This window comes from Grampus griseus (genome assembly GCF_964374135.1).
Source record: "Grampus griseus genome assembly, chromosome: 6".
In the NCBI taxonomy this organism is placed as follows: Eukaryota; Metazoa; Chordata; class Mammalia; order Artiodactyla; family Delphinidae; genus Grampus; species Grampus griseus.
This window is the reverse complement of record NC_139000.1, coordinates 36,499,591-36,526,368: the sequence shown is the minus strand read 5'-3', so window position 1 is coordinate 36,526,368 and position 26,778 is coordinate 36,499,591. Positions and strand designations below refer to the sequence as shown.

The 26,778-nt window shown below is 51.5% G+C and overlaps 1 protein-coding gene across 3 annotated transcripts; it reads left to right on the top strand.

Annotated features, from left to right (window-relative positions):
* Window positions 1–868: 868 nt before the first annotated feature.
* TMEM8B (transmembrane protein 8B) lies at window positions 869–26,526 on the top strand (the record flags this gene model as incomplete). Of its 3 annotated transcripts, none has more annotated exons than XM_082656455.1 (14): window positions 869–943; window positions 1,488–1,615; window positions 6,070–6,259; window positions 6,635–6,842; window positions 12,767–12,900; window positions 13,193–13,461; window positions 14,042–14,367; window positions 17,327–17,420; window positions 17,578–17,701; window positions 17,775–17,917; window positions 18,131–18,309; window positions 25,247–25,393; window positions 25,525–25,641; window positions 25,892–26,526. In XM_082656455.1, the coding sequence occupies 8 exons, from the start codon at window positions 14,089–14,091 to the stop codon at window positions 26,225–26,227; spliced, it is 1,419 nt and encodes a 472-aa protein (XP_082512581.1). In that variant the 3' UTR covers window positions 26,228–26,526. The 3 variants fall into 3 exon arrangements, with proteins under 3 accessions (XP_082512581.1, XP_082512582.1, XP_082512580.1); XM_082656456.1 differs by having other exon boundaries at window positions 914–1,034; window positions 1,537–1,615; XM_082656454.1 differs by lacking the exon at window positions 869–943 and having other exon boundaries at window positions 1,090–1,615.
* Window positions 26,527–26,778: the final 252 nt, after the last annotated feature.

Here is a 26,778-nt window from a genome sequence, read left to right as displayed (position 1 = left end):
AGGAGGGGACTTGGACACCTGCAGAAAATCGCAAAGGAGCTCTGGCCAGTTCTGAAGAAGGGTGGGGGGGGAGGGACGAGAGGATCCAGGGCCGATGAGGAAGGGCCTTGACTGAAGCCTCTGGAACCCTGGCCGGGAGTGGAGGATCCGTCACCAGGGCAACCGGAACGCCTAGTAGTCTCCGTGGCAACAGCAGTCTGGTCACCTCCTCGGTGAGTGAGGTCTCCTAAGGGGTCTGCATTTGACACGGAGGGGACAAACCTAGAGGGTCACCTTTTTTTTTTTTTTTTGCGGTACGCGGGCCTCTCACTGTTGTGGCCTCTCCCGTTGCGGAGTACAGGCTCCGGACGCGCAGGCTCAGCAGCCATGGCTCACGGGCCTAGCCGCTCCGCGGCATGTGGGATCTTCCCAGACCGGGGCACGAACCCGCGTCCCCTGCATCGGCAGGCGGACTCTCAACCACTGCGCCACCAGGGAAGCCCGGGTCACTTCTTTCAATGGGGTTTTGCCGGATCTCTGTGAGCGGTTTTGCGGGATCTTTGTAAGACTCTGTGAGGGTCTCTGGGTAGGGTCTGCAGGTATCTGAGGGGACGGCCGTGAGTGTCTGGGTTTATGAAGGTCTCTGTAGGGTTCCTATGAGATGTCTGTGGGGTGGTCAGTGGGGGCTGTGAGAATCTGATGGGCGCATCTGGGCTCCGCGGTTGGGGAGAAAAAGGCGGGGACTCTGGTAGCTGCAGCTGGGGCGGAGTCTGTCGTCGAGCCCAGCAGGGCCAAGTTAGAGACCAATAGAATAGGGCCGGGGGCGGGCTTTAGTGAGAAGGACCAATCGAGCTAATCGGGGGGCGGAGCGTCATACGACGTCAGGCAGAGGCCGCCGCCGCGGGGCCTGGTTATCGCCCGTCCAGCGCAGCCCGGAGTCGCCCAGACCTGAACTCCTACCCAGGTCCCCGGCCTGGCCCCAGCAGGCTCGACCCCGGCCCCGGGCCCGCGAGGACACCGGAGGTCACCCCCCGGGGGTGGGAGCGGAGCCGCGGGTCAGCTCTGCGAGCGCCCGCGCTGGCCTGTCCGGCCCCGCCCCTGCCCCGGGCCATGGCCCAGTCCTTGTCCCGGCCCCTTTTCCTATCCAGATTCGGGCCTTGGCCCCCGACCCCGCCCTCGCCCCGCTTTCCACATAGGTTCCAGCTACGGCCTGGGTCCCAGCGCATGCCCAAATCCGGGTCCCAGCTCAGGCCCCCACTCCAGTCCCTGGCCTGGCCCCCATCCCAGCGCCTGCCCCTGTTTAACCTCCTTTCCCAAATCCCAGCCCAGCCCTTGTCCCAGACTCATTCTCAAAATTTGCTTAAGCCCGGGGTCCAACCCCTGCCCCTCCTCCAGTCCCCATCACAGTCCCTTCTTCCATCACATCCCCTACCCTTGCATAAGTCCCAGTGCCCAGCCCAGCCCAACTCTTTATCCCAGTCTTTGCCCTCATCTCTGTGTTTACCCAGGTCTCTCCCACTACCCAGCCCTCTCTTTCATACCCTGCCCCTCTCCCAGCCTCGACTCAGGTCTGGGCTCCAGCTGCCGTCAGCCTTACTGCTGCTGTTGCTGTTGTCCGTCCTTGGCCCAGGGGCTGGTGAGTGCAGAAGCAGGAAAGACCGAGGCAGGGATGGGGTTCTGGCAGGGAGGGGTGGACTGGAGGGATTCAGGAGAGGTGGGACCTGGGCAACTAGATCACTGGGGAAGAAGTGGAGAGAAATAAGTCTTGCATAATTGAGAGGAATTGGCAGGGTTAGAAGAGTGGTAGCTGTGGGCTTGAGGCTCAGCAGGTGGCTGACAGAGACTGCAAGGTTTCCTTTCTTGGGGTCCATCCGGACTCCACTCTGACTCTTGCTTTTCCAAGAAAGTCTTGAGTGCTTTGCACCTGCTCATGAAGTTTGGTGGGGGAGACATAGTCCCCCAGCAGAGAGCCTCTAGTCCAGTGTGGGAAGATCTGGCCTAAACCTTTGAGGAACTGGGCATGCCTTAAAACAGGGTTAAGAAAGCAGTTTTGAAAATAACATGTAGCAAATAACAAAAAAACATGGACATGGGTTAGTTGCCATTATAATGAGTTTTCTTCTTATAACGAGTTTCATTCCAAATAAGCTTGATTTGCTTAGGAATAATTCCTGACACTTTTAAAGCAGGGTTGAAACTCAGAGACTATTTTACAGTTGGGGAAACTGAGACTCAGCAAGAGATCAATTTGCCCAAGATCATACAGCTTGTCAGTGGCAGTGTGGGACTAGAAAAAGATTTCCTCATTCCTATCCTATACTGGTGTTTTTTGTTTTTGTTTCTGTTTTTTTTTTCATTGCAATATATGCCCAATAGGAAAACAGATCCAAGTGCAGAAAGGCTCAAAGCACAACCTGTCCTCTCCCCTGTCTTCCCACAAGGGGGCTTCATCCACAAACCCTCCTTACTTGTCAGTTGTCAGCCCAGGGCCACCATCCAGTGAGGAAGTGACTCGGACAGGAGAGGGAGATACCCAACTTCCTAATGGGTGGAATGTGGGAGGAGGAGGGGGTCCTGGCCATAGGATATGTGCTGTAAAGATGGCCCCATAATAAAGAGTCATCATGGCCCCAACCCCCAGCCATCTCTGGCGGGTGGCACTCTAGAGGTGATGGGGATGTGCCTGAGGAAGTCTTTGGCAATAACAAGTAGCAGAGCAGCTGGGGGTGGAGGGGCTGCGTTTCAGTGAGCTCTGGGGCCCTGGTTCAGGGTACAAGCTTGAGGAAATCAATGCACGCCAAAGGTCACTGCTCCTGCAGAGATGTGCAAGCTCTGTGTGGATGCACACTGGTATCTGGGCACTTATGCGTCTGTGTGTGTACCTGAGGGATCTGTGGGAATGCTGGGCATGTGCAGTGTGTATATGCTTGTGTGTTGGTAAGTGTAGGTGCGTGTCTGTTGTGTGCATGTAAGCCTGTGTGTCCTTAGTGCCTATGTTACTGTGTGAGGGGGAGGTACATGTGGCCCATGCATGTTCCTCTTTAGCTCTTCTTGCCCCTCCTGCAGACAGATCACTGAAGTGTCACCTCCAAGTGGATAGTTCCCGGTTGGAGGCAGTGTTGGATGCCTCCCACAACATACATGAGTAATCCATCTGCCCCCAGCCAGGTTCCTTGAGGGGCTCAGTGTTGGTTACTGCTCAGTGTTGATTACTGCTGCTGGCAGATCGGGCACCCAACAAAGGCAGAGGCAGGTCAGTTTTTCAATTTAGGTGAGGGGGAGTCCATTCTGTCAAGCCCAATTCATAACTTCTATCCCTGCCACCCCAGCATCTTTGTTCATGAGCCCATTGAGCAGACACTGGGATGACTAAGAGGAGGGTGATTGACAGCCACAGAGCTGTAGAAAGCTGAAAGATGTGGATTAAAGCATGATTGCCCAGAAGCAGTTTCAGGTGCTTTGGGAGGATTATAATGAAGGTGGAAATGAGCACTGACTAGGTCCCACAGCAGGCAGGGCTGCCCTGAGTGCTGTTACTAGTCACTGGCCTGGAGGGGTGCTCTGTGACCTGGTGGTGATGAGACGTTTCGCCTGAGGAGAGACTAGCACTGTCACAGGACCACGATGGCACAGTCGGTCTCAACAAATCCTTGGGTCTTTTCCTTGGGCTTGTCTGACTGCAGTTGCATAACCCAGGCATGCCTTGCCATTACAGGAAATAGCCTTTTGTTCTACTGAGTGCTGTCACTAGAAGGGCCAACCTTAGCCCGTGTGTGTGTATGCGTGCGTGCGTGCGTGCGTGCGTGCGTGTGTGTGTGTGTGTGTTTCAGGTGGTGATGGAGAATCACTCTAGCCTCATCTGGAAGCACTGGCGCATCCAAGGCAGGTTCATCTGAGCTTGGTTAGGGCCTTACTTGTGCTTCCTCTGGGACACAGCTCTGTAGGTCCTGGTGAAACCCAAAACCAAAGCTTGGAGTGAATGGGGCTGTGGACGCTTTCTCAAACATCTGCCCTCTAGGCTCCTCCCAGCATCCCCAGCTTCTTTTTACTCCCTTTTCCCACCAGGCTATTCTGTGACCTCTGTAGCCCCTAGCCACTTCAGGGTGGCTTAACTAGTCCCCCAGTTCTCCAGGCCATGCCATGTTCCTTTAATCACAGGGCTCTTTATGCGCCTCTGTCTATTGTTTCCTAAAGGTCATTAGCTGCTTTCATCACCAGCTCTCTGAGAATCTGCACTGGGGGCCTGGCCAGCATTTCTTCTAACAGAAACAATGACCCGTCTGATGACCCATACCTGGTACCAGCTTTGAGGAGGAGGAGGAGGAGCCCTTCCCTAATTCCAGCAGGGGGTACTCCAGTGCTCTGCTTCCCTGTAACAATAGTATCCAGGCCATTCAGCTCTTAGCTTTCTGCCTCCCAGTTGTCACAGCCAGGGCTCCTAGGAAACCTTTCTTCCCCATCTCTTGGTTCATTTCCCTTCATCCCTCTCTGATACATCACCACTGCCCTGTGAGTGCTGCTCTGTGAGCCTCTCTGGTTCCTGAGCAGTGCTCAGCTTGCAAGGTGGCAGGTCTTCCTTGTTGAGAGTGACCATGTGGCCTGAACTGCACAGACTAGTCCTTGGGTATAACCGTGGCTTTTGAAGAGCACAGGCCAGTCTGGGACTAGTGACCTCCACCTATATAGGACGGCTCTCTGCAGGGTGACTCAAGGTTGCTGAAGTTCAGTAGGGCCAACCTTGATCTGTGTTCCCTCCTTCAGCAGCCTCCTTTTCCAGATGCTTCTTTCTCTGTTATTTCAAATGCCTCATTTTTGGAGTTACATCTCCCATCTCCAGAGGGGGAAACTGTCAGAATAGGCAAGGCCTGTGGGTATTTCCTACTGGGCTAAAAACTCTGCTTCAAGGTCTCCCCTACCCACTGCCCCTACTCTTGTCCTGAAGCTGCTTGAGTTCCCAACCTTCTCATCTGTCCTGGGGGGCATCCTTCTGGGCTTCGCTGGGGCTGGTCTTAAGTCTCCAAAACAGTCAGATTCCCCAGAGCTTTGCCTGTCATTTGGGGCCCTCTTCTATCCAGCTGAGCCGCTGGGTTCTTTGCATTGTTACAGCAGTCCTGGTCCCTATGTGTTTGCTTGGTAGCTGCTTACACCAGACTTTCCTGCTCACTGGGCTCTGCTCCTAACAGCCATGATCAGGTATCTTGGCATTTCAGCTACAGAGGGCCACTTTCTCCCCACTTCCCACCCCAGCCTCGTCTGGATATGAATATTCCCAGGTAGTTTGAGATTCCACTGGCTTACCAGTTGACTGCCTCACTGGGCCTCCCTCCAGGAAGCGCCCCCAGCCCCTCCTTCTGAATCCCAGAGGCCCTGCTGGCTCTCCTTTCCTCCTCTCCCTGGGGCTCTTGTGGTGGCCTGCCAGCTCCTGTCCTTGCCTCTGCCACCCAAGCAGGCCCCTTGCAGCCTCACCACATTTTCCCCTCCCCTCTGCCGCCCTGAGCCAGTATACAGACAGCTCTTGTGAAGCTTCTGAGAGTTTTTATTGCTCCTGACCACAGGGGAACAGAAAGGGGAAGAAAATAAACAAGGCAGTTTCACAGTTCCATGCTGACTCCCAAGCCCACAGGTGGAGTTCCAGGCTGCTCAGTAGCCTAAGGGTCCATGCCAGCACACACACACACACACACACACACGCACACACGCACACAAACGCGTGTACACGCACGCACGCGTGTGCACCATCCACAGCTGTTTTGTTAGGCTTGGTAAGAGGAGAACAATGGCTCCTAAGTGAGGGGCAGCTGTGGGGTCCTCAAGAGGGTCCTGGTTTTGCATTTAGACAGATCAAGGTTTGAATCCTCAGTTTGGTCTAGCGTTAAGCCTCAGTTTCCTTATCTGTAAAGAGAGGTCATTTTTCCCAAGGTCACTGTAAGGTTGAAAGCAAATGATGGCAAGGGCAGCATGAGACCCAGTTCCCGGGCAGAGGAGAACCTTTGCTGAGTCGGTGCTGTGGGTGAGGCAGCTTGGTGTGCCTGGGGCTTGCTGGGAATGGCCTGCCCTACTTTGCTCCTTTCTCTTCCGCCTGCTCCCCAGGAGGCCTCTTCCTGACTGACTACTCCACCTGCTCACCCCGCAAGCTGAGTCCCTTCCGCTCCTTCGCCAGCACCGAGCTCTTCCACTTCCATGTTCCCGAAGACACATTCCTGGCCGTGTGGAACCTCATCATCTTCAAAGAGCAGGGGGGAACCTTTGGGGACCACTGCCCAGACCAAAGTGTGACTGTGTGAGCGTCTGAGTTAACCTCCTGACCCCCGCTTCCAACCCCAGGCCACTTTCCAAATGAAAATGCGAGTTCAGGAGGTCAGCTGACCTCCTGACCCTGACCCCTGACCCTTGTCCGGATTGAAGTGTGACTGGCTGAGGGCCAAGACCTCTGCCTCCTGACCATTCCTGGCTACTGTATGACTGTTTGAGCGCCCGAGCTGATCTTTTGCCCCTTATGTTCTGACCCCTGACCTGGAACCACTTTGTTGTGTGGGTCGGTATAGGGAATCCACTTGTTTTACTGGCGATAAATGACAGTTCTCCTTTCTTTCCCCCGTTTTCCATGTCCCACCCCATTGCCTGCTTTCCTCTTCTCTTCATTCTGGTCCCCCAGGTATTTCCGTTCTGGGGCACCCCCTGTCATCAATCCCCTGCACACACACTTTCCAGGGGATACGGCTGTGCCTGGGGTTTTCTCACTGACTCTCAGCTGGACACTGCCCAACCGCACCTCTGGCATCTTTAACGTCAGCAGCCCCTTACCTGGGGACTGGTTCTTGGCTGCCCACCTGCCCCGGACCCACGGCCACATCTCTGTCAAGGTGGGTTGATACTGTCCAGGGTAGGAGGGGCCAGAGCTGCTTCTCCATCTCTGGGCTACCTGGCACACCACCCTTGTGCCAGGGTGGGCAACAGCATAAGGGTGGCTGGCGTGGGGCATAGCTAGAGGTCAGCAGGTCACCTGGTGGGTCAAGACTAGTCTTGTTCTACGTCTTGGTTGGTGATAGCCCCGCAGACTCTTGTAGGCTTTAGCCCAGTCGTTAGTCCATTTGGGAGTATACGTTCCTCTTCTATCATAATTTTAGCTCCTGACACCTTATGGAAGATGTTTAGAGAATACTCGGGGGCAGGGAAGCCCCTTCCTGTTAAGAAGCGGCTTTGGGCGCCTGGCGTCCAACCTGATTGTTGACGCTCTTTCCCCCAAACATCGGCACTGATTTCATAGAGCAGAGTTTGTTAAAGTCTCCAGTGTTGTAGGTTTGAGGTCAGGCTGCTTCTCCATTCTGGTTTGGAGGGGAAGGAAATGCTGCAGAGTTTTCCTGCCACTCCCAGGCACTGGGCAGGCTAGACCTCTTCATTACTGTGAGAGGACCTGAAGGTTTCTTGCTCCTGTCCACTGGTGGGAAGGGGGGTGGGATGCGGTGGCCATGTCAGAGTGGGATGGCCATGGGTGTGGGGTCAGTGGTAACGGCAAAGGGCCAAGCGTGAGCTGAGCAGGATTTAAAGAACAGGACATGAAGAACAAGAAAGTGAGTAGGGTTTGGCCACTGAGAATTGGGAGAGGCAGAAATTCCCAGTCAGGTGAGGATTTGACCTGGCCATCTCTCTCCAGGGTGAGTTCCTTGAGGGCAGGGGCCCCGGACTGTGTCAGACTCCCCTCTCCTCCTCCTGCTGAGGCCCAGCATTCAGAGGTGTTATAATGCTTTTGAATGAGCTGAGAATTACACAGGGACAAGTGTATGGGCACTGCTGTTGTCAGAGAAGGGAACTCAGGCTGAGGGAGCATCTCGAGGCCTCAGTGATAGGCCAGTTTTTCCTGAGAGTGATGTACGGGAGAACCTCCTCTGCAGGCCTGGGAGCCCTCTGGGTGAGAGCATGTTGCGAACTTGCCCGGAAGTGGCTCTGGGTTCTAGGTTCTTGACTCCCATCCGAACCAAGTGTTCTTCTATTAGGAGGAATGTCTTCTTAGGTCTTTGGCCAAATCCCAAAGAGCCTGTTCCTGGTCCCAGCTCTGATTCTTGACTCTCTTTGTGAGAAGAGAAAATCTTTCTGAAGCCCTGCTGTAGTTATCCAACAACCTTTCTGACTGAGCAGGAGGAATCTGGCGCCTAGGCCTGGGCTGGGATTATGGGAGCTGAAGCCTGGTTAGGAGAGGTCAGAACCAGGCTTGACGTGCCCAATTGCATCTAGATGTAGCGAGTGGGGCCTGGGGAACTTGGCACTGCAAGCTGGAGCCCTACCCTGTAGAGATCCCTGGGGTGTGGTGAGATTAGAGAGAAGAGGGTGCAGTTACCCTGTGACTGGCAGCCGTGTGTGGACCCCATGAGAGATGGAGCTCTCCAGTCAGGCCTGTTCTAGAGGTTGGGGGGTGAGATCTTCTTTGTGTTTCCTCTAAGAATTTGATTATCTTCTGGAATCTTACATGGGCCTGTAGGGCTTCTTAAGTTCTCTGGTTAATTCCCTAGAATCAAGCCTATGGCTGGGTTGTCCAGAGCATTCCTCCAGGGCTCCGTCTTCTCTGCTTGCCTCGTCCTCGTCCCATCGTCCTGACTTCCCATAAGGCTTGGCCAACACAGGAAGTTATTGTGGGTTCAGGGATATCCTTGGGTGGGGACTGAACGGTCCCAGCCTAAGAAGGCAGCACTGTTCCTCAGCTTTGGGGACGCGTTCAGGCCTCCCTTTAGACCTTAGTCTGTGAGCACCTGCTTTGTCCCAGGCCTTGGGTTGGGTGCTAGGGACACAGATAAATAAGATGTATACTAGTGAGATACAGGAGGTATTTTAAGAGGACAAAGGAGAGGTGGATAACTCAGCTTGGTAGTGTGGTGGGGAGTTGGTTTTAGGAAACTGTTAGGAAGTGAGACCTGCTGTTGAGGAAGCAGGGAAGGGCATTCCAGGTGGTGGGAGTAGCATGGGCTAAAGCTTAGAAGGGAGAACTGAAGTGGTTCAGTGTGGGGCAGGCATTGGGGTGAGTGAGGGAGCTGGAGGGGTGAACAGAGGCCAGATCAGGAAGGGCCTAGAAGTTTGAACTTTATCCCGAGAGTGATAGGGAGCCTTAAGAGGTTGTAAAAGGGAAGTGACTAATCTGGTCCAGGCCACTCTCCTGGGCTGTGGTCCCACACTTCTGCTGGCCTCTGTATTATTCACTACTGTACTCCTAGCGCCCAGCACAGAGCCTGGCACATGGTGGGGGCTGGGCAAATTTTTGTTGCCCTTCTGCCATCTTCTCAAACTCATGTTTCCAAAGCTGATCTCATTTCTCCTCCTTTCCTTTTCTCCTTCTTTTCTGTCAGCCACTTCTGTCTTGACCTGTGCCCTCTATCTCCTTACCTTTCCTGTATGGCGCATGTGTTCCTCCTGTGGTGTCCAGCTGCCAGTCTGCCCTGAAGGGCTGCCCTTTGGCTTGTGGGTCACATCTGGCACGCAAATGGCTTATTAGGGGAAGTTCTCCAAATATCTGGGGCACAGTTCTCCTTGAATGCTTCCTCTCCCCAGCTCCAAGATTTGAAAGTAAGTGAAAGCAGATAAAAGAATGAAAACAACAATAAGGAAAGAAAAGGAGCAGATTGTACAGAAGAGAGGATTCAGTTGAATCCACCCGCTAGGACCAAGTGTGGCTCAGTATCTCAACTGAAGTGGCTCAGATCTGCTAACAGTCTTCCTTCTGTTCTTCTTCCTCCTTCTAAATTATTTTATTTGTATTTCAAATAGGTAATATATGCACCCGGTACAACATTCGAAAGGTACAAAAGGCATACAGTGAAAAGTAAGTCCTCCTCTTCCCTTTGTCCCCTTTCAGTCCCCACGTTTCCTCTCCAGAGCTGACTAGTAACTAGCTGTTACCTAGTTCCTTATATTACTCTTTCCTTCTTGAAACATTTTCTCCGCTTGTCCTTTGTGACTTTACAGAACTGTCCAGTTTTCCTCCTGCCCACCGCCCACTCCTCTGTCTCCTTTCCTGGCTTCTCCTCTGCTTGATCTCTTCACATGTGGTACCCCAAAGCTTGGTCCTGGGACAACTCCTTTTTATTTCTTCATTCTCTTGCTAGGTGTCTCCAGCACAACAGTTTTAAATACCACCTATAAGTTCATGTCTTCCAGGTGTATTAAGTGAGTTCAAATTTCTTTGAATCTCAGACTTTATATCCAGTGACTTCCTTGACATCTCTGATTGGTTGTCTAAGACCAGTCTCAAACTTAGCAAGTACATATCCAAACAAAGCCTCAAGTCAAAATCTCTTTAATTCCTATTTCACTTCTCCCAGTCTAAGCCTCTTTGTTCTCTAACCTTCTTCTCAGTAAATGGCACTGCCATTCACCAGTTGCTCAAGCCCCAAATTTAGGTGTCATACTTGATTCTTCTTTTTCCCTTATTTCCCCACAACTAATCCATAAAGAAAAAGTATTGTTGACTCTACTTCTAAAGGATGCCCTGGATGCATCTACGTCTGTTTCCACTCTTAGCACACCTTCCCTTGGTCGTCTGCTGGGCCAAAACAGTAATCTCCTAAGTGGTCTCCCTGCTTCCACTCTTGCCCCCTGCCATCTCTCCAGTGCTCACCTACTTCCATGTTGATTGGTGCTAGCTAACTGTGGGCCGGAGCTGTGCCGAGTGCTGGAGTATTCCCACAGAGAAGGCCAAGATCTTTGGGCATCTTCAGTCTGCAGGCCTCACCCAGAGGCTCAGGCCTTACTAAAGAAACTCAGCCCACCTATACTAGGACAGTCTAGGAATCAATCTAAGGCCTTCCACTCCAGCTTCTTTCAGACTGCTTCTCACTCCACTTCTCACTTTTGGCCCTCCTGGTCCCCTGGTCCCTTGCTTTGGTTCTGTTGCTTCCAAGAGCGCGGACGTTGACTGAGTTTGGATTTTCTCACTTGGCTTCTGCCTTGGCAGCTCTTGAGAACCTGACTTCTGCTGCCCTTTCTGTGGTTGCATTACGGGATGAAGGTCCCTGCTGCACCTTCCCTGGTCTCCACTGACTGAATGCTCCCGTGCACAATAGGAAGGTGCTAGACATGCACATTATACAGTTTAAGGAAGGAGCACATCTTAAATAGAGAGGTCATGTCCACTGATCTTTTAGTTAGGGCAACAGCAAGCAAAATGTGGAAGAAAGTGTTTCTTCCCTCTGGACTGTATAGTAAGGACGGGGGCTGTCTCCCGAGTGTGAGTCTCCACCCTTAGGGCTTATTCACCACAAGATTATTGTGGTGGTGATTCCTACGTTAGGAGGTGGGGTTGATGAAATAACTTGTGAGAGTATTTCTGGTCCTTAGGGCTTGACACAAAAGATGAGGGACATCTGCTTTGGAAATCAGAGATGGAGGTCTCTGTGCAACGAGGTGGGTTCAGGAGCTCTCTGAAGGGACCTCTTTTTGACACCTGTTCTTTAACTCAACAGATATTTTCTAGCACCTAGTGTGTGCCAGGTGGTGTGCTAGGTATTGGGGGTGCAGTGATGCAAAAAGTACAGGAAAATTCCAGGCAGAGGGTAAGGAGATATTCCAGCCTGGCATCCATCAAGGCCCCCTTCCAACCTTGTGGAGCTTTGCTAGAAGTCAGCAAACAAACAGACAAAACAAAACAAAACAAAAGTCAGCAAACAAGCCTTGGCTGGCTTTTTCCGTGGCATGGAACTCAGTGGGATGTCAAAGCCTGGAATTCTTGTCCCAGGTCAAGGCTAATGGTATGTCTCGGTCAGAACAACCACATAAGTGAACAGTGGCCTCTAGTTTATTGGGCCAGCATAAGACCGTTTGTCCAGAAGATGAGAGAAGCCTAATCAGGAGCCCCCCTCCCCTGAACTGCTAGGATCGAGGGCCCAGAGAGCTGCAAATGCCACAGAAGAGGAGCCGGAATTAATGGGCCCATCCTCACTGGAGATGCTGCAGGGCCAGAGTGGTGTCCTCCCAAGTAGAGAAGTGTTAGGGATTTTATCCAGAAGAGTAGCTCGGGGAGATGTGGCGGTTCTCCTCCAGTGGCAGAGGAAACCCAGACTGAGGCAAAAGGAGCAGATGTATCTGTGGGCCCCTGAGGCAGAGCGGTGGTCGGGGGACAGAAGATAGGCTTTGGCTTTGTACAGGTCAGAGCTGCCCCTAGCTGGGTTGATTCACTTATTCATTCATTTATTCAGCAAACATTCATCTGTGAGGGGTGCACTTTACTTTAGGCTCTGTGTCTGGGGGAACAAAATAAGACCAGGTTCCTTTTCTCAAGTTACCTGTAGTCTGGAGGTCCCTTGGGAGGCAGAGTGGCTCTTCCCTGGGGGTATTAAAGCAGAGGCTGGACAAGCACTTGGGAGGGGCAGGTGGAGAATAAAGGAAATTAAAGATTCGGTTGGGGGAAGCGGGGAGGTTTGGACTGGAAGCCTTTAAGGGGCTTTCTAGTGCCCTTGGAGTGCTAGTGTTCTACGTTCCTGAGGGCTTGGTGGGGGAATGAGGTGGTTTGAAATTACCTTGAGGGGCTGTCCAGGAATGCTCAGGAGTTGGGGTTACTGGAGGTGGGGAAGGGAAGGCCTGACTGTCAGGAGGGGCCCAGTTTTGAGTCCCTAAACCTCAGCCAATGCTGAGGATCCCAGCAGATCCTGCAGACCTAGGAGGGACCCAGAGCTTAGAGGACTGCGGTCACAGCCCCAGAAGCAGGAGGGCCAGAGGAGGTTTGTCCTCCGCCTCAGCAGGCTGTTCGCCGCCATTTAGTAGCACCTCGCTGTCTCCCCTCCCGCCACCCCTGCTTGTGTCCCAGGGTCTCCAGGATGAGTGTCAGTACCTCCTTCAGCCGCAGCTGATCGTCCGGCGTTTGTTGGACGTGGCTGTGCTGGTGCCTGGGCGACCCTCTGAGCAGACCCTCTCCCTCCACAATCGCTCAGCCCTGTACAAGTAAGTCAAATACTGCCCCACACCAGGCCCTTCCCATGTTCCTTCCCCGGCCTTAGCCTACCTGCTGATCTTCCTCTCCCTCTGGCCAGCCTGGACTGCTGAGCTACCCAGAGCCCCAGGGTGGCTCCCACCCCCTGCCTCCCCCTCTCCCAGCACAGAGGGGAAGACCCGAAAAGGCCTCCGGTTTTTCTGTCCCCTACTCCTCCCTTCTTCCCAGTGTCTCCCTCATCCTGTGTCCCTCTCACTTCTCTGTACCCTGTCTTTTCTCACCTCCAACCTCCCCTCTGCCCAGGGTCTTTGTGCCCAGCTTCACTTACAGGGTTTCAGCGCAGCTGGTGTGCGTGGGGGGCCACGGGGCATCCGCCTGCCCCCTGACGCTGCGCCTACGTCCCAAGGCCCCACCCCTGCACAACTCAAGCTCTGTGGCCTGTGGAGGTGCCTCGGTATGCCAGCTGGAGCTGGCACTGCCCCCGTGGGGGCACTGGGTCTACGTGCGTGTGGAGACACTATCCCGGGGCCCTGGCAGGACCGTCTGCTTCCAGCTGTGTGTGCGGTTGCAAGGTCAGAAGCCCCACACCTGCGCCAGCCACCCAGCTTGTGCCGACTTCTGTGGCTGGGAGGAGGCAGGCACAGTGGCTGTGTTCACTGGTCCTCGGCCACGTGCCTACGACCTCCCCGGCCCAGCCCAGGCTCCTTTACTCGCCAAAGCCCTCCCACTTGGAGCTTCAAGTCATTGGAAGACCATCAGATCTTTTCTTGGTACCTGACTTGGGGCTCACTAAGGGACCTCATTACTCTCCTTGATTTAATCTCAGTGTCCTGGAGTAGGCAGGGGACAGCTAAGACTTCTGGGACATGGTCCTTGCCAAAGCCCTTGCAAGTCAGTGAGAGGGTCCATCACCTGTTTCAGCAGTGTCCTCACTGCCCGTGGGGTGGGAGAGATGACCTTGAGTCCCTCCAACATGACATTCCATTAGCTGTGACCACTAGGGAGCCCCTGGACCCTGTCCTGTGACCTTAGATGCCAGACGCCAAAGGGACGTTCGATTCCAGTTCTTAGCCTCCCCACCCTTTGTTATGTGGTGAGGCTGCAGGGCTGTGAGGGCGGCAGGCCCCAGCTCTGATTTCCTCTGCCCCACAGAGTGCCCACAGCCCAGCCTGTCCCGTGCCCTGGTCCCCGGAGCTGCCATGAACATGCCCCAGTCACTGGGCAACCAGCCACTGCCCCCAGAGCTGTCATCCCTCGGGGCCCCTGCTGCGGGGCCCGGGGCCACATCCCCACCTGAGCACTGCTGGCCGGTGCGCCCGACGCTGCGCAATGAGCTGGACACCTTCTCCGTCCACTTCTACGTCTTCTTTGGCCCCAGCGTGGCCCTCCCCCCTGAACGCCCAGCCGTGTTTGCCCTGAGGCTGCTGCCAGTGCTGGACAGCGGAGGCGTCCTCAGCCTGGAGCTCCAGCTCAACGTGGTACTATTTGTGGAGAGCGGGGAGGTCGCCCTTTGGGGGAACCCGAAGGGGAAGGTGTCGGGGTGAAGGGGCCCTTACCTCCTCCAGAAAGCCTGTCTAGGTTGCTTTCACCTTTCATGGTTAGAGACCATGCCTCAGCCCAATTCTGGTCAACAAACATGCCCTGAGTATTTACTACACATGGGCTGGGTCAGTCAGGGCAGCTGAGCGGTCTGGATTTTCCCAGTTTTATAGGCTTACTTGCCACTCACTAAGGGCCTCTCTCTATGGCAGGTGTTTACTTTTTTTCGCATATCTCCTGTGATGGGGAGCTCACCACCTCTGAGGCCACTCTGATTGCTAGAGGCATTCTTGGCATTCCATCAAAGTCTGCCTCCATGGATTTTTACCCACTGACCTTTGTTTTGCCCCAGAAGCTATATCCAGTAGTCTACCCCGTCCTTTTTTTTTTTTTAATAGACATTTTTCAGAGCAGTTTTAGGCTTACAGAAAATTGAGGAAAGTACAGAGAGTTCCCCTCTTTCCCCACACAGTGTCCTCTATTACTCACGTCTTGCATTGGTGTGGTACATTTGTTGCATCCCTATCCAATTTTAACAGCCCTTTGGATGCCTCTCAGCCTCGCCAAAGCTGAACAGCCTCAGCATCTTAGACTTCTCATCCTCTGCTGTCTCCTCTGGTCATACGTCTGGTCATCATGCCTCTGAACTAAGTGATCCAAGGTGGTCTGACCTGGGTGGCAGGCAGCATTTGTGCAGCCTGAGATCAAGTTACCTCTTTCAGCTGCTGCCTCACACTGTGGGATCACCTGAGGCTTGTGGTGGACTAAGACCTCTGGATCTTTTTCCTTTTCTTCCTTTTTTTGCTTCAAAACAATTGTATACTTTTTTATTATAAAAATAATAGGATCACATATAAAGGCTTCGGAAAATAGAGGAAGACACCTCCATAACACAACTGCTTAGCTTTTTGGTATATGTCCTCCTAGTCCTTATCCACATTAACTGATGTGTTTATCTAGTTGTAACCAAGGACCATGCACATTTTCATGCCCTGAGCTTGGTTCATGTGAACCGCTGCCAATACCTATCTCATATTTTTGCAGCACACTTCTTAACCTGAATGGAAGAATTTATGTCCATCTTTGAGACATTGCCTAACACTGGTTTGGACCTTGCATCTTCACTGCTTTGTGTAATTCACACACTTGAAAAGCTGGCCTTCTAAACCTCTTAGTCATTATTTTCAGCACTGAACAAGACTGGGCCGAGGGCAGAACCCTGTGTCAGGCCATTGGCAACTGTCTTGGGTTGGCGTTGATCTAATTATCTACTGTTCCCTCAGCCAAAAACCCTTTTAACTTTACTATCCCTCAGCTCTGGGGCAGGGATCATTTTCCTATCACCCACCTGAGACCTGGTCTGTCTTGAGGTGGTATTTTATGGGACATGGCGCAGAACTTTCTAGTGATCCTCCTGGTCAGGACAGAGCTGACTCTTCAACCCCAAGATGTTCCTTATTTTCATACTCAAATTCTCTGTGTTCTGGCTAAGACTGTATATGTTTTGTGTTTGCTTATCGCCATGCCTTTGGGCAATGACAGTGAAGTCTTGATTTGACCTTGAAACTATAGAGCCTGTGTCAGAGACCAGCCCCACCCATACTGACTCTTCCTTAGTATCCTGAGAGGAGAGGCCCACCTCCCCTGCTGCTTTGCCCTGTCTTTCTCTGCATTCTTGTCTATTTTCTCTAAAAGGCATCTGCTTACATTCCAGCCATCTGCATGCTATGACACTGCTGCACACCTCAGACAGCCTGTTCTATTTATTCTGAAAGGTGTATTGGCACACCTACTCTGATCTTTTCAAGTATTTTGATGTTTTCCCTTGGATCAAAACTGGACACTTGGCTCAGAGAACTGCATACCTAGAGAACATTTTTTCTTTGGCTCCCACCAGAATGGCTTTTGCTGAAAAATACTTTGGCATATAGCCCTGGGCTTGCATTGAGGGAAGTTATGAACAAGTTGTATGAAATTCACTCTTGCAGCTAAGGATAGGAGGTGGGGCAGCACACAGTGCTTCTTTGATGTGAATTTAACTGAGAACCACCCTTTTGGGTGCAGTGCTTCTCCTGAGACTCTAACTTTTATCTTGTGGACTCACAAATGTGGTAACTCACGTTTCCTTCCTTGCTTTGGTTGCTTGGAAGTCAGCAAATATATGGCCCACATCTAGGGACAGATTTGTAAATTTCCCTCATGTATTTATTTTATCCTGTTATATGTATTTAATAAGCTGCCTCAAATCCTTCTTGAATGAGGTGAGCTTAAGGCATCCTGTTACCTTTATTCTTGTAGACAACCCTTTCCCTTTACTCCTGTGGATATCCAGTTTCTTTTAATCCCAGCCAGCTTGCTACATTTAATCCCGTAGGCGTTCTATTACCACTGCTCAGTACCTAGAATTATTTCACCTGAGGAAGAGTGCATTTCTTAACATGCCTCCCGCCTTCAAGGCCCAGGTGAAGATGTGAAGATGACTGATGAACCTTACAATCACCTTTGTTTACAACTAGTGTCTACATCCAGCAACAGTGCTCTTCCCCTTCCCCCCATCAAGCTAGATAGGACTGAAAAAGTGGGTGTTGTCTCTTGCCTAGACAGAATTTAAACAATTCTTCCCAAAGAAAGGACTCAGAAGTGGCCTTGCCTTCTCATCAGTCTTTGAAAGATCTCTGCTGTGGAAGATCTGGTGTTTCCGTTTTTTTGTTGTAAGAAGGAGGAGGTGAGGGGTGGGGAGGGTGCTTCCGTGTGGAGAGCACCTGCAGGAATGGGGTGTCCAGTGAGGGCCTGGAGAGGTTTCTGGGGAGGGGTTAAGAGGTGGAGGAGTCTGGCGGGGGTGCTGGTGGGAGGACTTAGAGGGTGTGGCCGCCTCATCTTTATACCCGCCCTGCCCAGAGCTCCCTGCGCCAGGAAAATGTGACAGTGTTCGGATGCCTGACTCACGAGGTGCCCTTGAGCCTGGGGGATGCAGCAATGACTTGTTCCAAAGGTGGAGTGAGGAACCGGGGAAGGAGTGGGGGCTGGAAGTCGGGGGCAGGGGGGTGGGTATGGAGGAAGGATGGGCTAGGGCGTCTGGAAACTGGGGGCAGGCGGGTGAGGGTTCTTTAGGTCCTGACCCCACACTGACTCCTCCCTTCTCCCCTCAGAGTCCCTGGCCGGCTTCCTCCTCACGGTCAGTGCCACCTCCCGAGTGGCCAGGCTGCGAATCCCGTTCCCGCAGACGGGGACCTGGTTCCTGACCCTGCGCTCCCTCTGCGGGGTGGGGCCTCGGTGAGCGGGGCGGGGCGCGGCGGGGCGGGGCGCGGCTGCGCTCGGGCCCGGTTGATTGGCAGTTTGTGCGCAGGTTCGTGAGGTGCCGGAACGCGACGGCCGAGGTGCGGTTGCGCACTTTCCTGTCCCCGTGCGTGGACGACTGCGGGCCCTACGGCCAGTGCAAGCTGCTGCGCACGCACAACTACCTGTACGCGGCCTGCGAGTGCAAGGCCGGTGAGCCGGCTGGGCTGGCGAGGGACCCCACCCGGGGCGGTCGGAAGGGAGGCGGCAGCCTCAGTAGACGGGTTTGAGTGGGGGCGAGGTCGGGGTGGGACCAGCCTCCTCTGGCCTTGGCGTCGGGCTTGAGCAGAGACCACCAGCGGCAGTATCTGCTGAAGCCCGGGCTGCCTTCTCACCTCTTACACCCTGTGCCCCTCCCATCCGCAGGATGGCGGGGATGGGGCTGCACCGACAGTGCGGATGCGCTCACCTACGGATTCCAGCTTCTGTCCACGTTACTGCTCTGCCTGAGCAACCTCATGTTTTTGCCCCCCGTGGTCCTGGCCATTCGGAGCCGATATGTGCTGGAAGCGGCTGTCTACACCTTCACCATGTTCTTCTCCACGGTATGCGGTGGCGTCTGTGTCTTTCACCGAGTCCTTATCCGTGGTGGTGGGTTAGAGTGTACATTTCCACCACGGGGTTTGGGGATGTCTACACCTTCATGGTATGAGAATGTCTCCTCTTCACTGTACAGCAGTGCTTCCTGACCGCTTCGTATCATGGCATGCGAACGTGATAATTTTTATAAGGCACATTGGGATATATGAGCAAGGCTGTTTGCGACTTAAGATAACAGTCACTGGAGACAGTGTGGGGTCTCCAGCGACCCGCACCCTGCCTGTCCACTCTAAGGGCTGAGGGGACCTTTACCTCAACACACTGGCTGAGAAACTCTGACCTACAATTTGGAATTGTGTCTACACAAATCCCTTGAGATGCTACATCTAGGGATCTTTCCATCTCATCCCTGGGCTCTTGGTATCTTGTGATGTACAGTGCCTGCCTATGAGCACTGCAAACATCTTAGATGGATTCAGACTTTTCCACATGTCTTAGCAACAAGGATATAACAAAAACCAATACATGCCTCTCTGTTGTCCAGTATTAATAGATCAGACATATATCCAAATTACAAAAATCCTACTTATCATCTAGGAGAAAGTGGGGGGCAAATGTCCTGAAACTGAGTCATGTTCTAGGGCCCTGGTTATTTCTCCACAGGTGAGGAACAGTGGGCTGTAACCGAGCTGTGTAGCAGGACCTTGGCCACTTAAGCTGCATGAGAACAGCACACCTCAGTTTTGTTTGACTGGTCCCCTTTTTAGACCTGCTCTGACAATGCCCCACTCTGTTTTTATAGTCAACATTGTTTCTCTCTCTCTCTTTTTTTTAGTTTCAAGATCCTTTTTATACTGTTGCTCACCAAATTCCCTAGCAACAGCTCTTTCACCAGCGCACTCTTGGTTATGTGCAGATCTAATGTGGTTCACAATTAGTGAGAACACCTAAGTGTGTCAGGAGCCTGGAGCGTGTGAGGAGAGCGTATCCATTCTCCTGCACTTCACAAAGCATCCTGGGCATTGGCTTCAGGGTGTTCAGTATCAGATGACGTCTTATCTTCTGGATTTGATGGCATATCATCCTGAAAAGACAAGACCTTCCCCTAGTAGGAACACTGGGGGAGTCGAAAGTGCCTGGCACCACATACAGTACTTCCACTTTCTTAAATAAGGCAGTAAGCAAATGATCAAGGAGAAGATACTGGCTCTGAGGTATTGCCTAAAGTCCTGCTCTAACTCCTGTTCTTTTTCCACACGTGCCAAAGTGTAGAGCTACTTGTGATTCATTTTTCATAGGCAGGTTTCCTGTTGTCACTCTTTCCTGTTTTTTATTTAGTTTAGACTTATTTCATTCCTCAGCAGTCTCCATTTAAGGACCCATCTTTCATATTGCAGGTATCAGCACCAGCATGGTAGGCGACAGTCTTCTTCCTTGTCTTCAAATCCAGGACAGTCTACACCTGGGAGTAGTGTGTCAGTTCCTACCCAGGGCCTGGGAGCAGACAGTAGCTTTGTTCTTCAGGAGTTTAAAATGCAATATGTAAATAAGTAGAAAAAGCAAAACAAAGCAAGCCACAAACCCAGCACTTGATTTTGTATGTAGCCGACAGTTCAGATAACTATAACAGAAAAACAACATCTACTGAATACATGCTGTGTGTCACACACTGCTCATCGAATCCTCCCCATAGCACTGCAATAATAGGTATTGCTATTATTATTATCCCTTTTTTGCAGATGAGAAAAGTTTACATACTTTGCCTAAGGCCTGAGGTGAGTGGTAGAACCAAACTTCGCACTCAGCCTGCCTCCAGATCCCTCTCATGTAATCACTGAGCTGTAGTGTTCCCCTTGCATAGGGCAGTGAGCGTGCATTGATACATTTCTAACCTGACTTCAGTTTCTCAGAAGTCCTGGAGTATGTAGAAATACTAACGACCTCACTTTAGTAGTTCTCAAATTCTTAAAAGATAAAAAGAGCCAATCAAAAGGTCAGGAAATATAACCAAACCAAATACAGGAAATCACAGGGAAAATATATCAGACATTGCGGTTGTGCACCTCTGACTCATACAGTTCAAGCCACATGTCCTTCACAGTGCTAGAGGAGTCCTCATAATTGGATCCCCAAAGACCCAGACAGAGCTGACATCCTGGGGCCCCTGCAGCCTTCCTTGTCGATTGCTGAGATCCTGGCTGCAAGCCCACCTCCTCATTACCTCTTCTGTTCCTCACACCAGCACAAGTAATTCTCAGTGGCCCTTGGCAAAATCCCATGACTGTTTCCAAGAGGAAACGGAAGCAGAAAATAAGAGAACAGCAGGAAGTTTCATTCTGTCCCGAGTACAAATATCCTAATCTTTGTATGGATTGAATATATTTGCATCTTCAATTTTAAATTCTCTAGTGCCAGGATACTCTGTTTTGGAGCGTTAGACAAACTGTATAGTTATGTTATAAAAGTATAAAATTCCACAGAGAAAAACAACTTAGTATAATTTTCCAAAATTACCTTGTAAGTAAAGAAATGTCCAAAGCTGAGGAAGGTGTCAAATTAGATTATACTAATAGAAACTAGTTAGTAGTCTGAATTTCTTTTCTTAAATCTCCCAATCTTTTTGTGTTATTTCACCACGTCTTTTTATTGCTGATGACAAAAGGAATACTAATGTAAAAATTAGTCCACAATTTTCAGTGAGACAATAGTGCAATATATATATATATATATATTTTTTTTTTTTTGCATAAGGGAAAGTTTATTAGTGTGGGGATATTCTCCCATGAATATACATGGCATAAAGTATAAGATGACTGTAAGGTGACTAAAATTTACTGGGCACATACTGTGTGCCAAACATATAGGAGAGTATTCCAGACTTTCAGGGTAGAGTTTCCCAGGTGCCACTATAACTCAGCCTTCAGTAGCCCACTCCAGCTTTCGGTTGAGCCAGTTGCTTCTAGGTGATGGGTAAATGGTTACACCAGTGAAATCTATGGTGGTGAGCAATTTGCTTTGCCTCATTTACTATGAATTGTGCGTCCTGGTTAAGGATGGTGCTGAATGGGTGCCATGGCAATCGATAATGGCTCCTGCTCCATGAATAGTAAAGCAGGCTGAAGCACTGCAGGCAGAAGAGACAAACATATGCCTAGAATATATGATGACAAGATGCTGTCTCCTCCGGGTTGAGGAGTTTCAATGAAGCAAGCTGCCACAGGTTGTTGATGGGTTTCCCTAGCACAGTGGGCCCCGGGAGGGAGTCGATGATGGACTTTACTGATGGCTTTTTTGGACATTCAGCAGTGACAGTAGCCAGATAGGATTGGTGAAATGTAGATCGTGTTGGTCACCTCACACTGCAGTTTTATTTATTTTTATTTTTTTTAATATTTATTGATTTATTTTGGCTGCACCGGGCCTTAGTTGTGGCACGTGGGATCTTTGTTGCAGCATGCGGACTTCTTAGTTGCGGCATGTATGTGGGATCTAATTGCCTGACCAGGGATGGAACCCAGGTCCCCTGCATTGGGAGCACGGAGTCTTACACACTGGACCACCAGGAAAGTCCCCACACTGCAGTTTTAATTTAACTCTACCCCTAAGGGTTTTCTACAACCTTAATCTCTTTGACCTTCTAGTATACTTGTAGAATAATCAGACATAGAAGATTAGAGAGATGATATCCCCCAAAACCTCTCCACTCCAGAGACGATCTCTCCATTATTCCCCACTCTTTTTAACAATGTAGAAATTCCTAGGAGGAAATAAACCTTCAATTAATTATTTTCTTAGATGTGTCTTCAATGTTAGGTGATTCAGCTTTGCTTTTTTTCTGCTGGTATTTATCCTCTCTTATCTGAGATTGAAAGATTTATTACAAGTCCCTCTTCAGAAGTGTTTGGGCATTTCCTTCTATATACCTGAAAGTCAGGCATATGAAACAATTGCTTGGTGAAGTGTGAAAGGTAAAATTAATGCTTTAAAATAAAATCCAAATCATAAAACAGTATTGGGTAATTTAGTGAGCAGTAGTATGTATATCCGGTCTTGGAGGTAGAGAAATAGAAAAAGGCCAAAATATTGATTTGTTTAGGAACCAATTTAGTTCCCAATTAATCACATATAAGAGAAAGAATTAAAAAATAAACCTTTGAGGCATATTCAAACATTAAATGGACCCACATGAAAAGTCTCTCCAAGTTTCCCAGTAAGAACTCATTTTCTCTATTTAATAATATAAAAGAGGGATTTATGTCCCCAAACTTATGAACCCTCTGAAAAGCCTGGGATACTCACTTAAAACATGATAGGGCTTCCCTGGTGGCGCAGTGGTTGAGAGTGCGCCTGCTGATGCAGGGGACGCGGGTTCGTGCCCCGGTCCGGGAAGATCCCACATGCCATGGAGCGGCTGGGCCTGTGAGCCACGGCCACTGAGCCTGCGCGTCCGGAGCCTGTGCTCTGCAATGGGAGAGGCCACAACAGGGAGAGGCCCGCGTACCGCAAACAAAACAAAACAAAACAAAAAACCAAAAAAACATGATAATTCCAGAGCAGTCTCTTCCTGAAGGGACAACATTCTTTACCTCCAAAGTGAAGGGAAAGAAAGAGGATAGGTACACAAGTTTAAGACTTGGCAGTTTAAAATGCGAAGGAATCGAACCCAAGGTTTCCCAATGTCAATTAATATCCCTGAGTTTTCTTTTTCATTTATTTTTCTTTTTCTAAACTCCTAGCTTGTCCCTGCCCTGATGTTATTCACCCTTTCCCCTCTGTTGGTTGAAGTTACACATTTTGCAATTTGAATGACTGGATGAAATCTTCAACAGGTTCAAAAGAAACATTAGCAATTTCTTTCTCATCCTTTGTCTCTCAAGACTAAACTTTTGAGTCTGTTTTCCCATCCTGTTGGTGGCAGCTCTGCATCTGGGCTGGCTTCTGTCAGCTTTCACAGCAGACCTGCTTCAGTTTCCCACCTGCTTTCCCTAAGGTCGCTGCTGTTTCAGTGAGGTTGGGGTGTCATGGTTTGTGCTATGAGTTCGGGATATAGTGCTCCTTTTCCCTGAACTCTTCTTCCTGACCTCGCCTCCACCTTCTCGTTCTCAGCTCTGACTCATTCAAACAGGAGACTAGGTTCTCCCATTTTCATTTTCCCCAGAAGTTGCTGAGACCCCACTGCTGCCAGTGAGTGAAACTGTGATATTGCTCTGCTATCTATCTCCTCAGCTGTGGGCTGGATGTCCCTGCCCTCTCCCTACCCACACCCAGAGCCGTGCCTCTGGAGGCCTGGATACCTGTCTCACTAAGGTCTGTAAGGCTGTCTCTCTTTTGGGCTCAGAGCCCTTGTGACTTAGGGTTGCCTTTTGATGGAATGATGAAGAAACTGATGTGGGCTGAAAGTAGTGCCTAAAGGATCCCTCCAGTCAGTGATCCAGCCACTTCAAAGGCTGCCTTTGGATGGTATAGCACAGCCTTCCTGCCCCAGCTTCGGTTCAGCCTGATGCATTTCAGCCCAATCCTGGCAACTACACTGAGTTGTTTCTCCTCTCAAGAGGTGCTCTCAGTAGCCATGGCTCCCTGAGGACCTGGGGTAAAGTACAGGGGACAGAGGTCAAACAGATTGATTCACAGAATCTTAAGAGACTTTTTTGATCCCCTAAAATCTGCTGGCGTGTCTCGAACTCAGCTCCAATGAGTAGATTTTGGTCAAGTTTACATAGGTCAAAACCTTTTTCTTTCCCATTATAGCTTCGTAATTTTTCTTAACCCTGCTTTCATTACCATAATAACCCATTCTTCCTGACACGGAGCAGGGGCGATACTGGGAGATGGGAGAAGTGAGCATGCCACTGTGATGGTTGTTCTCGGTCAGAGCTGTTTGTCTTCAGAGACCTTGCCCAGTCTATTTTCTTTGGGTGGACTCGTAAGGCACATGATATAGAAGGAAGCGTGTTCCTGCATCTCTGCACCAGATATTCTTGAAACCATCCATGGCCTTAGTGTTTAGCATCAGTAAGTACTCAAATTACCTAAATTCTACACAGAAGTTCAAAGAAAGGTGACAGCAAATGTTCCAAGACAAAATAAACTTGAACTCAGGTTATCCCTGGGTCACTCTTTTCACAATAAGGGAATGCAGGCTGCCAGAGGTCCTGATAGCATTATCCAGCGGGGCACAGGGATTGCGACCACAGACCCAAGGGCTGATGGCAGAGCTTGGTTCCTTAATTGGGGTGCCCAGTATAGCTTGTTCCAGTTCCACTGTGTCCCCTGCACCCCACCTTTAAGCTCAATACCCTATTCTTTGCTGTATTCCCCACGGTGTAGGGTAGGTGAGCACTGTCCCTTTCCTGTGTTCTTCCCGTGGTGTAAAGTGCCATGCTCTTTTCCCTGGCTTTAGGGACTCTGCCTTTTTTCTCACCGTCCCCCCCGCTTCCCCCATGGCATTGGGTGGGAGAGGATGCAGAGGACCAATTAGTGCAAGGTCTGAAGGTGAAGCATGACTCAGAGTCTGAGCTAACAGACAGGGCTTGGGGTCTGGATTGGCCAAGAGGCCAGATTCCAGCCTCAGAGCTTGGGCCAGGATTACAGGTGGGACCCACACGAGCACAAGGGGATACAGGCAAGGATTGGCCTCAGCTTGAGAGACCTGGATCCCTTGGCTTGGTGCTCTCACAGCACATTCCAGAAGCAGGAAGATTAGGAAGGTGAGGACGAGGCTCAGGGCTGCCAGATACGTACAGCCTAAGACACAGACCGGGCCTCCCTACCACATTCTTCTCAGGGGTGGGGAGTTGGGCATTTCCCAGTTCTGCTCAGTCTGTGCCCTCTGACTTCCGCTTTTCTGACAGCAGCACGCCACCCCTATGGCCTCTTTCTCCAGTTTTGTAGACCTGGACCTTTGCCGCAAGTTCTCTCAATGCCTGTCCTCTCTTCCTCCAGTTCTACCATGCCTGTGACCAGCCAGGCATTGTGGTTTTCTGCATCATGGACTACGACGTGCTGCAGTTCTGTGACTTCCTGGGCTCTTTAATGTCCGTGTGGGTCACTGTCATTGCCATGGCTCGCTTACAGCCTGTGGTCAAGCAGGTCAGTGCAGAGTGGGCCCTGGGGGACAACCATAGCCACAGTCTACTTGAAATCCACTTCCCGATCTCTCCTGGGGGCATTGCCAAGTGCCTCTCCATCCCGGCCCAGCCCCTGGAGACCTCTTTCTCTAGGTGCTGTACTTGCTGGGGGCTATGCTGCTGTCCATGGCTCTGCAGCTTGACCGGCATGGACTCTGGAACCTGCTTGGACCCAGTCTCTTTGCCCTGGGGATCTTGGCCACAGCCTGGGTAAGGTTGGGAGGGCTGGGGGCGGGGAGGTCCCAGCAGGACTTGGGTGCAGGGACTTGGGTATCTGGTTCCCAGTTTAAGGTGGGCTGGGACCCTGTCGTCATCACTGTGCTGCTCACAGCGCTGCACTCCAGTCTTGGCAGATGCCTTCAGGTCACCACCAGGGCTCAGGGGAAGCCTGAGAGTGACCAGCAGTGGCTTGGGTTCCAAGGCCTCGCGTTCCTGAGCCCCACTTCTCTGCCTCCCCCAGACAGTACGCAGCGTCCGCCGCCGGCACTGCTACCCGCCCACGTGGCGCCGCTGGCTTTTCTACCTGTGCCCAGGCAGCCTTATCGCGGGCAGTGCCATCCTGCTCTATGCTTTTGTGGAGACTCGAGACAACTACTTCTACATTCACAGCATTTGGCATATGCTCATCGCTGGCAGTGTGGGCTTCTTGCTGCCCCCTCGTGCCAAGACTGACCACCAGGTCCCATCTGGAGCCCGGGCCCGGGGCTGCGGTTACCAGCTGTGCATCAATGAGCAGGAGGAGCTGGGCCTTGTGGGCCCGGGAGGGGCCACTGTCAGCAGCATCTGTGCCAGCTGAGAGGGGCTTTGGGCTGCCCTTGGGGAACGTGAACTCTTCCCCGGGGCAGAGAGCCCTTCCTTGGGTTCTTCCTGGGAGCATGGAGTCCTCCCAGGGATAAGAGACAAGTTGTATTTCTTGAGGACATGGAGTCTTTCTTAAGGACACGGAACTCTTTCAGGGGCCTGGCACACTTCCCGAGGGCCTGGAGTCCTCCTGCATCTTCAGGACTGGAGCTCGTGCAGGGCCACAGAGCCCCCTCAGGACCAAGGAGTCCCTCCCAGGGGTGTGGAGCCCTTCCCAGGGTATGGAACCCTCCTGAGGACATGGATTCCTTCCCTGGGAGACCAGGCCCTCTCAGGACATGGTGTCGTTCCTAAGGAAACGGAGTCCATCCTGGGGAAGCTGAGTCTCCAGATCTTCCCAGCAGCTCAGCAACTCTGGGCTCAGGCTTCCTTCCCAGAGGCAGGATCTGGGCTGGGCTGTGCTGGGAGGGGGATGCAGGACAGATGGGGCTGGGACTGGGGCTGCGGTGGCTGGTATCCTGAGTTGATGCAGGTGGAGTCTGGTGT